Source organism: Alosa sapidissima, chromosome 19, assembly GCF_018492685.1.
Source record: "Alosa sapidissima isolate fAloSap1 chromosome 19, fAloSap1.pri, whole genome shotgun sequence".
NCBI classification, from domain to species: domain Eukaryota; kingdom Metazoa; phylum Chordata; class Actinopteri; order Clupeiformes; family Clupeidae; genus Alosa; species Alosa sapidissima.
In genome coordinates this window covers 5638738-5652494 of record NC_055975.1, presented here as the reverse complement: position 1 = coordinate 5652494, position 13757 = coordinate 5638738, and the positions used below count along the sequence as shown (strand labels likewise).

Here is a 13757-nt window from a genome sequence, read left to right as displayed (position 1 = left end):
CGCCAGTCAAGAGCAGTCAGGCAGCAGGGGAAGCCGGCAGCCTTTTTTTTATTTTTTTATTTGCAAAAAGTTTGTTTTTGAGCACGGGGCTAACTGACAACATGCAAGTCCCTGTGCCACTCTCTTCTCCACTCCCTGGAGTAAGCTCCACGTCCTTCAGGTGGGGTATGAGGGTGGGGGGTGGATGGTGTGTCTGTAAGGGGGCTGCTGGTTAGGGTGACGCTCCTCCAGCCCAGCTTCACACCCTTGTTGTCCCTCTGTGGAGAGCGCCTGGGAAACCACAGGCCACCACCCTGGCGCCAGCCCGCACGACGGCCCAATCAATACTGCCGCATTTCCTGTCCATTTGCTCGGGTCACGGGAGTGGGCCTCATTAATAATTTCTGCGAGCACAGCTTCAAGTGTGCCTGTGGCAGAACCAAGGGAAGCAGTTTGACCTTTTTTTTTTCTTTTGCCCTGATTTTGTCTGCTATCACACACTTAGTAGTGGAACAGCAAGAGAACATGATGATTTGTGATTTGTAATGATGATTAAAAACAACAGTTGAGTTGTAGCAAAGACAAATAAATAAATAAACCAAAAGCAAGTAATTATATAGTTTAAACCATTTTATAGATAATTTATAACGGAAATGCTAACTTTTTAATTTGACATGTAGAATACACAGATGGTCATACAATCATAAGAAAGCAAACCCATTTGCTCCAATCAGTTGACATGAAAGAGGCTTTGCAATTCGCATGGTCGAGCCAAAAGCACTCCTTCTGAATAGTTTACTCTATCCTGCACATCAGACCCATCCGCATGGAATTGCACTGAATATGCCCATACTTCTGTTCAAGACACACCTGGTTCCAAATCCATCTGTTTAACTTGCTGACACTTGCTCATATAAAGTCATTGATGAGTGTTGTGGCATAGATGTTGTAACAGCTGAGGTAATGTTCTTCATCGCGCTACAGTAGAACCGGAGTTGGTCAGACCTTGGTGACGGCAGAGGCAATGTTCTCTAGAGCAGATCGCGCCTCTGATGGAGGGAAGCACTTGATGGCATCCAAAGCTTTGTTTCCGTGGTAACTGCACAGGTCCATGGCTTTGCTCACTCCTTGTTCCGATTTAATTGTTCGCCACAGCTGTCCAGAGGAGAGGAAGAAGTCACATTAATATTTTTACAGTCATTTCCATAAATGATGATACCATGAACTGATGATTTACCTCATTTTCATGTTGTTTTATATCTCTGTATTCAATGGGAGAAAAAAAGACTTTTGGGAAAACTTTAACTTTTCTCACCACAAACGGTTACACACAAACACTTTCACAGACACACACACATGCTCACACTCGTGGACACACTCAAACATTTGTCTCTTCTTGCTCTTGTGGTTCGCCTTCTGCCCTGTTAGGACATCACTTGCTCTAGGCATTTGACCAAAATGATTTCGAAGACAGCTTGTGCTGAAAAGCCCCTGTGGGCTTTTGTCTTAAAAACACCAGACAGAGAGCATCACTGGACTCGCCCATAATGTGAGTCTATGTACACTTTAGAGTTGCAGTCTAAACGTTCTCCCCTGGAATGTTGTCTATCCTGTATATGGAGTTTCAATCTAACTGAAGTTACAGTGCTAATTTCCTGGTACAAGCCCTTAGACGAACACTGTTTGTATGAAATGTTTTCCAATTTATGAATTTCTTTAATCTACTACTGGTCCAGCTGGGCACCACAGACAGTATACTGTCTCTTGGTACATTCTCAAGTCTCAGTAATTTCTAGTAGCATTTTGAAAGTGTAACAAGCAGTTTTGCTGGGACCTATTAGTTGATCTCTCATGTATTTGACAGTTTAGCGCAGCGCTCATGCTGACGGCTGTCACACAGAGTTACCGCCATTTCCTCTGCGCCTCTGTGCTCCTGCCCCCTGGTGAAGGAGATTCTCCACCGATGCCACTGTCCCCGAGTCGCTCTGTCTCCTCCGTAAATAGGCCCTGGTACCTTATCCCCCTCGATCTGGTTTCAGACGCGACCTGAGATCCCCCTGTTCTCTCACTCTTCCTGTCCCCCCCACCCCCCTTCATCTGTCTCCCCTTCTTTCTTCTCCATCTGACTTTGGAAACCAAATTTCGAAACTTGCTATCGGTTACAGCCAACAGACACCCTCCTGGCCCCTCACACCCGGGCTGCAACCGTACCCTGACCCATTCCTCACGCGCGCCCCAGAGGTGGGAGAGACATGGAAGTTGGAAAGGGGCACTGGGTCCACTGAGTGTCTGCTGGATAGGTTTTCTGTCTCGGATTAACTCTTACATTTAGATATTTTCTTAAGAGTTTGGTGTTAAAAGAAAGTTATTTTTTCCCCAAACTGACTAGATTTCTACTAGCGATTTCCACTCCAATCGCCTATTATCAGGTATAGAAGAAATGCTTGTGGAGAAATGGACGTGTCCTTTCCAAAAAAACACAGTGAATGGCATTGGCGGAGCTAGGGGGTGGCTTCGGGGGCTCAAGCCCCGAATCTTTTTTCAAAAGCCCCGAATCTTTTTTTTTGTATGTTTTCAATTTCCAACCATTCTAATTTCTAATTTAACTTCCCCTTGGTTTCTCTATAAATGTTACAAAATGTAGGCTACTGAGCAAATAGGAGATCCCTTATTTTCAAAGCCCAATATTGACAGATAATCTGATTTCCCACACGATGAGTTTAGACAATGCCACAGCCGAGATGTAGCAGTTTACGTCATAAACCTGGCAGGAAAGTTCAGAGCGGCGCAGTCAGTTTAAACAGCAAGCGGTAAGAAAAAACTATTGTCAAGACATTAGGCAATTAGGCTACTGTACCCCGGAATACAAAAGTTTGTTGTACTGTATTCATAGAGTCTCAATGACTGAATCAGTAGATTTACCTGTTGTCAGTTGAGTTCATTCAATTAATTTTTTGTAGGCTAGTAGCCTAGGGAAATATGAAACGGAGATGTAACGTGGCTACCGGCGGGATTTTGAATTTGCATGTTTCATGCATTTTAGGGCAAACAATACCATGAGATTGATGTGTTCTCCATTTGAGGAATGTAATCAATTGCGGACGTGCACAGACAGCTCAGACACAGAGCGTAGGCCTAGGTTTGGCTACTTTCACCCCCCCCCCCCCCCCAACTGAATATAAGGGTTAGTCCCCCTATGTGAAGCACTGAAGGGAAGAAAAATTAGCTTTAAGCCCTGAATTAAACTTAGCTTCATGTGTTCCATTGAACATTTTAACAAGTGGGTTCACAATGTGTGGGGCTGTGCTAAACCTGACCATAAGGCTAGTTTTTCCAGAGTTAAAAATGTTTTGAGACAAGTAAAAATGTTTTGAGACAAGGTAGCATCCCATCAGGGTTATCTTAGCATAGTATACTAGCCAATAATATACAAACCATTACTCATATAAGTGCCTGCTGATCAGATAGGCTATGCCTATAGACCCCTCTTGAAAGACCCAAAGTGCCAGTCAGATATACCTTGAGTCTCACATTTTTAAAGTCTCCATGTGTCCATTAGTTTACACAGAATTCACAAGTCATTATTTAAAGGGGTTATTTTTCTAAATTTTCTGCCGGGGGTGCATGCCCCCGGACCCCCCTAGCCTTCCTGTGTGTGGCACTGGGCTAAGCCCCCAATGTTTCAAATGTCTGGCTCCGCCCCTGGTGAATGGCCATTTTATTGAGGATGCAGTTCAAATAAATGTTTGGTAAGCTAAAATGAAGGGAATATGATATATTTTCTCTCACCTTAGAAAAATCTATAGGTCTTCCAAAGCTTCTTGCCTGAGGAAGGAAAAGGGTGAACATTAAATTCTGTATTGAAAAAATGAATTCAAATGACAATGAACTTAAAAAGTATTAAAAGAGCCTTTTTTAATACAAGGTCATTGAATGGCAACATCAAATAATGAACCAGCACCTAAAGAAAACCATTTATGTCATCTTCAAACATCAAACATCCTACACATGTGTCAGATGCATTACACTGTGCCCTACTGGGAGTGCCTGTCAAATCCCCAAGCCACTGATGCAGCAGTGTGTCTGTGGGGAGCAAAAGCTACCTGTTGCAGCTGCTGGAGCCATTTCTCCTGCCCCACGATCTGCCGGTGGAAGACCACCGGAGCGAGGTCCAGGCTGAAGGGAAGGGGCTCCACTGCACCACTCTTCACAAACGGTTGCAGGTCAGAGTTCAGCTGGCAAAGAAACGGGAAACAAAGTTAGACAAAGTTAGCATGCTGCCCAAGACTCCACACCAGGATTAGGATGCTGGAGAGAGCCTCAAGGAACAGATGGATGCAACAGATGCAAGCTCCTTGGAGGGCCTGGAATCGGTGTATGCAAGGTATGCTCTTACGCCTACAAATCTCTGCTCCTCTAGAACTTGCACTCGCTCAAGGAAATTAATAACTTATGAATTATTTAAATGATTTCAGCAATGTGAGGTGGTGGTGGGGGGGGGGGGTTCCTGTGTGTGAGGTTTTTTTCTTTCTGGGAGCTGGCTGGTGTACCTTGTGGCCGAGTGACAGGTGCTTGCCGTACTGGTAGGCCAGCATCTGGGCATCCACGTCGTGCTTAGCCAACTCCATGGCTGCCTGGCAACTCTTCGCCAGCAAAGCACCGTGGGATAGGAACGTCTGGTCTTCCCACGTGGCCATGGAGACATCAGCAACACTGGAGTCCTGTGAATGGGGGATAACTGTGAATAACTGCAGTACACACTGAGATACAAATTCAGAGTGGATTTATTCAAGGGGAAAAGACATTCCACCAGTACAAAATCATTGTCTGAAGATGTCTGAAACTGATAAGTAACTCTCCACCACAAAGTCAAGGGAAAAAAATGTTCAATAACATCCAGCCAATACTCTGAAACGAAGACAAAAAAGCGTCCAGATTTCCTATCCATTCATACCTGTTACCTTCAAAAACACGCAGTGAGAAAAACAAAATAGGTAAAAAAAGTAACGGGTGAAGGGGGGCTGGATGAAATCGGAGCATACTTGGAAGGAGAAAACGATGCGGTGTCTGCTCGGAATCCTCTCCTCTAAAAGGGGCAAGGTGAAATCCGAACCGCCTCTGCCCCCCGTTAGAAATACTCACCCCTCGCATCCCCGAGGAAACGCGGCCCAGTCCAGACATTCAGGCTGTTTGCATCATGCACCAACTTTCTCCCTTTCATTCATTATTTAACCGGGCCATTCTGTTCTCCATTCTGGTCTGTGAATGGCCTCTCCCTGAACATCTGGTGACGCAAACCTGCTTCAGACTCCCAAATTGGGCTTATTATGAAAAAAAGTTCCTCTGGCCCCATTGTACATCTGATCATGCAAGTCCAATTAAGGATTATGAACCGGCCAATAAAATGTCACGTTTCATATGAACTGCAGTGTGCCTGCTATGCCTGTATGCAATCCAAGCCACTACATCTGCACAGCCGAGCAAAACTTATGTACAACCCACTAGTAGAATGTTTACAGTGGATAATGGTGTCATGTGACACTTCTCCATTGATCATGTGGAATTAGTTTATTCAGCCTATGAAGTGTTGCCCATACATCTTTCAAACATCCCTTTTCACTATCCCTTATTTCTGAACATGCGTCCAGCGACTCGAGCAGAATATGGAACCCGATACGAAAGGAACAACATGTTTACCGTCATGCAACACCAGCTAACCTCAACTGTGGCCAATTGAATCTGTCTCGGATTGGTCAATGGCTTAATGTTCCGCAGAGGCCTCGTGACTGACTTGATTAGGCCCCATGTGGTTGAGGGTCCTCTTGTGGCTGACCGTGGGAGCTGCATGGTGGTCTTACCTCAGCAGAGTTGGAGCCCTCGTAGTAGATGCCCTGAACCAGGTCACCAATGGCACTGGAGATCAGCTCCACAACCTGTGGACCAAAACACAACGTGGTTTAAATGGACATGCTCTCAATACAATGGTCAGGAAATTTAGAAACCTGGCTTTATGCTTGCACCACCGTTAACCAAGAAAAAGTCCTAATAACTGGAGCAGAGCCGTTCAAAATGTACTCTATGGAAATATGATCCATGTCAAGCATACACTGCCGTTCAAAAGTTTGAGTGCTTACATAATTGCAAAAGGGTTCTCCAATGTTTTCTTAGTCAACCTTCTAAAATGACATCAGATTAGTAAACTTTTGAAAGTGCCTTTTGAAAAATTGGATGACTGGTTGCTGATGGATGGGCATCTGTATACTTATGTAGATATTGCATTAAAGATCAGCCATTTCTTTTTCATTTACAACATTAATGATGAAAACAAGGACATTTCTAGCTGACTCCATACTTTTGAACGGTAGTGTACATTCAAAAGATATTTCTCTACACATTCAAACAAGTCAACCAAGGTATTATTATTATTCAAATGCATTTTAGTACTTAAAATGAATTTCAGATTTATCATGTCAATTCCACAAGATCCTGTGCCTGTTTTCACTGCATACAGCTGGCATGTTTATGTTATGTGTGGAACACCTCATGCAATCTTAGAACTTAGAGCTGCAGAGGGCAGGGTAGGAGGCGACGGCTGCCTGGGTGAGTCTGTTAACCAGGTTGTCATCATCCTCGCACCACCGTCTCGTTATCGGGCTGCGCGGCCGGCCTGATGTTTGGGTTGGACACATTCGACGGGGCTTTGTTAATACGAGTCATATTTATAGCGCCACCCCCCCCCCCCCCCCCCACACACACACACACACCCATCCAACCCCTACCCCACCCAGCCAAAACTGTATTAGTGGGGTGGATTGGGTGTCCATCCAGCAGTTAAAAAGCAGATGGTGAGTAAAAACAGAGAAATGTCCAGAGGGTTGAGGGGTTAATAAGGCTCCAGACATCTGGTACCCAACACACACACTTTCTGGTGCAGTAGCATCCACAAGCTTGTACACACACACACACAAACATAGACACACACAAATAGCAACAGACATACATAGTTCTACTCTACCAAAATATACACTGCAAAAAACAAGTGTTTATAACATTTTCAACCCCTCACACCACCTCTTGCCCTGGCCTCTTTTTGAAAATGATCCTGAGAACACATTAACAGGGGAATGTGTCTCTGATACACACACACACTCACACACAAACACTCACACTCACACACACACCGACAGAGAGCATCAGCTCTGAGTGAAACCACCTGCACTAGCAGCATGGGGTGCGGCAGAGAGAGAGGCTGTCTGAATTGAGAGGCTTGCAAGGTTTGGGCTTCTGTTTGTTCAAAGAGGCACCCAGCATTCGGCGGGCAAACAGCTTGACTAAGGAAAATAAAAAGACTTTTGATGTCCGCTTTCCCCCAGGGAAGCCATCACGAGGGCACGTGGCACAAAGCACCTGCCGAAAAAAAAAGAAACAAAAAACAACAAAAGAGGCAACACATTTCAGGTGAGGAGACAGAGGAGTAGGCAGGTTTAAAAGGCCCTTACACTGGATTGGATGGTGAATGGAACCAAGATGACAATGGAGAGGAGAGAGAGAACGAGTGAGAGAGAGACCAAGAGAGAAAGACAGAAAGAAAGAGAGACAGAAGGCAGAAAGACAGAAAGAAATAGAGAGGCATATAATTCCAACACTAACCAGAAACAAACTACCGGCTAAGAAATACATGACCCAGTACAAATCCAGATATATTATTCAACTCTCGACACATACTGATCGCTTGACCTGCATCCGAGAGGAGGGAATTTATTAGTGCAGAGAGGAAGACAAACATAACAGCTCTTCCAACCTGCTCACTCACTCACTAAATCTTGAGCCAACTTTGTACAATTCCCTACACTTTCCTGAAGGGGGCCTGTGTGAGCCCATTGTCCAGATGTAATCAGTGCGCCTCTGATTTCTCCGCTATAATTAGGAAATATGAATCCAAGAGAGGAGGAATGGGCTGGAGTGGCGGGGGGGTTAAATTGTCAGACGTGTCGCCTTTCGTATAACTGCCGCAAGTCTAACGTTTCACACACCCTCCACTACCTCTACTGGCCCCGGCGCACACACACCCCTCCTCTCTGTACTGAAGAGAGGAGCAGCCAATTAGACTTTTCCCTGTTCCAAAACTCTGTTAGCCTGTCAGGATAGCACAACCACAGTCATTCTTCAGAAAATGACAGGAAAGGAGAAGTGCATCACACACGTCTTTGTGAAATCCAGACATTTATTTTGAGTTATTTGGTAACACCACTCTTGTCTCTCCCCAAAGTCTCCCTCAGTGTACTTCTGTGTGTGTGTGTGTGTGTGTGTGCGTCCTCTGCGAAACCGGATCCTTGAGGAAATATTGAGGCAACCCGACTCCCTCGCCAAAGAACCAAAAAGGACAATGCGCCTACAGTGTTACCAGATGTGCTGTCTTTGCTGGGCTGAAAATGAAAAAAATAAGGGCTAGATTAGAGAGGGGGGCTTTTTTTTGGAAAGTATCAGATAAACCCTCCCCCTCCCTGTTCCCTTCCACCACTGACTACCCCTCCCTCTCTCCCTCCCTCATCCCACGTTCCCAAATCCAGCCGGCTTGGGTTTCGCCGACAGGTCTGTGAGGGGGAGAAAGACGAACCGAGGCCCGAGTGTCGCCTTACCGTTTATACTAGAGCTCAGCCAGGATCGCTCTCAAGGCCAGAGCGCATAATACAGATCAATCACTCGCACAGAAAAACACCCTGCTGTTTTTTTGGAGAGAGACCCACGTTAGCCAGCCAGCCAGCCCCCCCCCCCCCATCCCAAACCCAGTCCCCATTTCTCTCCAGACCTGGTCCACTGAGCTCTGCTTCAGGGCACCGAGTCCTTAGCGCAGACAGATGCTGGGCACATCTGTATGTCCTCTGGAGCTTCCTCTCGGAGAGACACAAGGCTAGACAAGGTTTAGCCTAGCAGCAGTGGTGGTTACGTTACATCAGAGGATGCCACTGTGCTGTCATATGTTCTTCTGCGAGTGCTGAAGAAAATGTTATGACATTGGATGTTGGGGAGCGGGGGCTCTCCCTCCAGATGCCACACAGTTAAGACCTCAAGCCACGGCGACGGCGTTGACCTCCCGGGGGAATGGGTGGTGATCTCTGCTTTCAAGCATCTTCGTGCGGCACGCTCGAGTCCACCGCGAGGCTGGTTCGTCTTTCTGCCGGTTTAAAAGCAGCGAAAGCTGGATCCCAGTGGAACGTGTGCCTTTTCATCACTCCTCAATGCGTGCTGGCTCGGGTTGCGCGTTGGCCGGCGTGACGCAATGCAAGGTTTCAATTAAAGTTTACACCCAAGTTAGCAGAGCCAATCTCCACACATGCACGCGCTCACACACACACACACACACACACACTCTTTTGGAGTGGGTGTTTGAGCATAGGGAGTATAATCTCTCATGAGGGTGTAGAAGTTACATCTGTGTGTGTGCATACGCAACTGATGGAATGGTCATGATAAATCCCAACAGTGCTCAAAGAACCACTGAGGAAAAAGGTTCTGCTCACATGGCATTAGAGAACGTAATGCTAACAGCAGTGACTCTACCCTCCCACTCAGGTAACTCAGGCCAACAAATTTCTGGCTGGGTGGAACACTTAACTAGAGGAACCGAAGAGATGACATGTACATGGTCTTAAAATCCTCACTGGAGAATATGCCATTACACCACCAGGGGGAGCTCCTGAATGCTAATGAATGCCTCCCATGTCTCCCTCTCTCCCTCTCTCTCACACAGACAGACACAGGCACAGACACAGGCACAGGCACAGGCACAGGCACAGGCACAGGCACAGGCACAGACACAGACACAGACACAGGGACAGGGACAGGGACAGGGACAGGGACACTGTGAGAGAAACACATACACACCTCTTAACACAGTCCCTGTTGTATTGGCCACACTAAATAGCTGAGTGACATTTGATCCAAGTCCAGCAAACTTTACAACAGGAGGCGAGTTCAGTAGTTCAGCTCCTCTCAACACCAGCGCGACTGCTCCCCTCCGAGGGCCACGAGCCGAGCCGCACCGCACCGCTCCACCACCTCTCCCACAGCTGCCCCTTCTCAAAACCTTGAGAACTTTTATCCAAAGCACCCCCCCCCGCCTTAATCTTCATCATCTACATCTCTCAGAGGGAGAGAGAGAGAGAAAGAGAAAAGGAGAGCTAAAGCGTAACTAATATGGGCCGCTATCAGTGAGAGAGGGTTGTGTTTAGTCTTCGGCAAACTGAGTGTGGGGATATCCAGGATTCCCCTTGGAAGACGACATGCGCGTCTGACCTTAAAATGACCCCGGTGTGACCCTCGTCACCGTGTGAACGGAGCAGGGTGGGGAAGGGTTTGGAGGTGGTTGTGAGTAAGGTGGACGTTTTGGATGGGGGGTCGTGGGGGTGGTCAGGACATAGGCCAACTTAGAGTGGGGAGCGAGATGTGTTCAGTTTCCATTTGCTCGGGGGCGGCACATTCTGCAGGGTGCGCTTGATGACAGGATCTGTCAACGTTCAGACACCAGGCGACATGCATACGAGCACACACTGCCCTGTGTCAATGGGCATGTGTGTGTGGGTACATGTGTGTATTACGACCGTTCAAGTAGATAGATAGATAGATAGATAGATACTTTATTGATACCCAAGGGGAAATTCAAGAGGGGGCCATCACCTGTGATATAATCCTCTGATCCTCATCACTGAGAACAAATGACTACTTTACAGTGCACATTTAACAAATAAAAATTCACCCCACAACATATTATGCTCAGTAGAATGTCTGCTAGCATTTGTGGTTGTGACACAGACAGTGAGGGAGAAATGTTTGTTTGCATGTGCAAGCCAAGGACCTTCCACTATCCTTAAGATGAAGAAATTGATTTGCTGATTAAATCAATTGGCTCAGGTCAGGCTGAAACCGACACGGGGGTAGCTTGCATTAAGTGGTGTTTAAGTCCTCTGTAAGGACTGTTGATACTCTTGCTAATAACTCACACAACAGAAGCTAGCTCAAGTTGACCTCCCAACACACACACACACACACACACACACACACACACACACACACACACACACACTTGTCCAGTCACCACTTGCAAACTACTTGGGATGGTCAATACTTATTACTGATAACATGAAGTCATTCCAGCCAAAACATTCCACTACTGGTAAGTCAATACAAAAGTCATGACCAAATGCCCTGAGCCTACACCACAGACACAGCCATACACTCAGTCAGCTTTCATGAGGACAAGAGAGAATGAAGGAGTTTGCTTTCTTTAAGCCTCTCTGAATTTTCTTTACATCTGTACCGAAACAACACAAACTTGCATTTGCCCAATCAGTGAAATGAAATAGGGTTTTTCTTCCTGTCCATCTCCATTCACCAACGTCTTAAAAAACAAACTTGGATCAACATATTTCCCACCAAGTCTGTGCTGCACTCAGTGAACACAGTCCCTTAAAAGCCAGATCGTATTTCCTTTGAACTGATAGTCTACTTCACCTAAAAACCTCCAACATGTCAGTCCCACTGTGTACATGGTACACAGATGTATTTAGAAAACAGTCGCCTGACGCAGATCAATGGGCCGTTCTGCTTGCTGCCATGACCAGGAGGAGATGGGCTTCAAAGGGGCCACAGAGAATGCTCCAGCAGATGGCAGAAACCTGAGAAAGTCAGCTGACTGCTCCCTCGGCCTTCCCATCTCCCGGCTCTGCCGCGATCACCATAGTTTCAACAACAACAGCCATGTTTGGGCCTCCTCTGGCCACTCAGCTAGGGTCAGTTTTCATGCACAACCCATTGGTAGTTCTGGTTGGAGAGCAGCGAGTTCATCTTCAATCAACTATCAAATACCAGTATTTAATGTCAAATCCAAGTAATCTTAATCCTATAATCCAGGATATAGATTCAGGCACTGTGGTAATTGGGTCACACACAATTGTTTTCACTTTTGTATTTAAACTTTAAACAAAAACTGATTGGAGCCAAATGTATTCAACTTAAGTGTGAATAAAAATGACTAAGGCCATGACTTGAGTATGAGGCAGCAACCAGGCAGACATCCTCAATGTGATCACTTGAGGAATATACATGTAGGCCCCAGGTTGGTTAATATTTTTTACCTTGGTGTTGTTCAGCTGAGCCAGGCCAGTGCAAGCATTAGCCAAAAGGAAGTCCCCACTTAAGACTGCCATCTTGTTTCCGAACTGCATGTCTTTAAGAGGTCCGTCAGCATTGGTCCAGTCCTTGAGGTTGACGATTCCACGGTGCACCAAGAAGGCCGTATGAATGAGCTCTGTTATCTCAGCAAGGTTCCTCTGACTGTGGAGCAAGATTGAAAGTGAAATTAGACTAAAATAAACATCAATGGAGAATGTATCATGTTTCTCTAAAGATTATTAAAATCTATATTAATTTATCAAAAGAATTACATTTTTTTTTAATTATTTTAAAATGTCATAATTTCTACACATAAAGTGCTTTCCTCCAGCCTAGATGAACCTAGAGGAACTTGTTAGTGCACAACCACAACCACTTATCCGGTACGGAGAGGGCTTTGTACAATGACAGATAGTTGGCACTGCCAATGGCTGCGCTGATGGCCTCCGTTTTACGTATTTTTGTATTTTCAATGAAACGGAGTAAACAACTGCAAGTAAAACCTTCTTTTACAAGAAAGATGTGTTGTACTCGGTAAGGGTTTAATGTACCAACTTATGTTTAATTTCACTACTGGTTACACCCCATCTAAGGTGACCCAAGGATCTCAAGATCAATTCTCAATAGAGAATAAGTATAGTGTTAACGAGGCTGGCTTTCCCTTGCAGACCAAAAAATCTTAAGAAAATTGGTCATCGCTGTAGGTAAACGGGTTTGTTGTGATAATAACTGACTAGAAAATACACCTCCTATGCCATCAGTCATCTTCATCAAACACTGCCTAGAACATAAGCACTTTACCTACACAACACATCACCCACTGTACAAATCCTTGCTTGCAGTTGAAAAAATATCAAATTCAAAAGGAGAGACAAAAGACAGGCTGGGTAGAAAAAAAAACATTTTTGAAGAGTTTCTATATGACCGCAACTCTTGATTATTAGAGACAAGACATGAAATTGGTCATTGAATGGCCCATTTCACACAAAGGTTATGGGAAGGTTGGGGGGGGGAACAGGGGGCTATAATCAAATGTTGATTCAGCCATTCCGAGGGGAATAATCAGGTTGTTCCGCGTCGCATGTGAGGTAGCCGTGGCAATGCAGGGAGATTGTGTGGTGGGAGGGTCCCCGGAGCTGATGACCACTTAGGCGTCTTTCACCGGGTGAGAAAGTGTCCTGATGAGATAATTCCCTTCCAACTGGCCGTCTGCTGACAAGACAAGAGTCTATATAGTGTGTGAGAGAGTGTGTGTGTGTGAGTGAGTGTGAGAGTAAGAGTGAGTGAAGGGGAGAAAGATGGGAGGGGTAACCACCACACACACACACACACACACTTAAAGGTCTGGCTGCAAGTAATTGCATGGTGCTGCAGTTGCGTCAAGTCGTTGCTAAAATGCACTAATATCCCCCTTTCTGTATTTCCGTCTTAATCTTCTGTTCAATCACCACCCATTGTGCCAGCACTGAGGAAGAGACAGGACAGGAGAGGAGAGGAGAGGAGAGGAGAGGAAAGGAGAGGGATGGGCTCCCAAAGGTGCTACCGGCCAAACAAAAGGTAGACGTACCTCCAGCAAAACATCATGGACAAAACACTGTGTACCAATT

At 45.8% G+C, this 13757-nt stretch overlaps 1 protein-coding gene across 1 annotated transcript in view; it reads right to left on the bottom strand.

Annotated features, from left to right (window-relative positions):
- Positions 1-594: 594 nt before the first annotated feature.
- pdss2 (prenyl (decaprenyl) diphosphate synthase, subunit 2) overlaps positions 595-13757 on the bottom strand; it is a 25625-nt gene continuing 12462 nt past the window's right edge. The window contains exons 3-8 of the mRNA XM_042071560.1: positions 12114-12312; positions 5838-5912; positions 4530-4700; positions 4083-4214; positions 3769-3804; positions 595-1134 (exon numbers count right to left, since the gene is read on the bottom strand). Of these exons, the coding sequence (XP_041927494.1) occupies positions 979-1134; positions 3769-3804; positions 4083-4214; positions 4530-4700; positions 5838-5912; positions 12114-12312 (769 nt within the window). The 3' untranslated portion in view covers positions 595-978. The remainder of the gene's footprint in view (positions 1135-3768; positions 3805-4082; positions 4215-4529; positions 4701-5837; positions 5913-12113; positions 12313-13757) is intronic.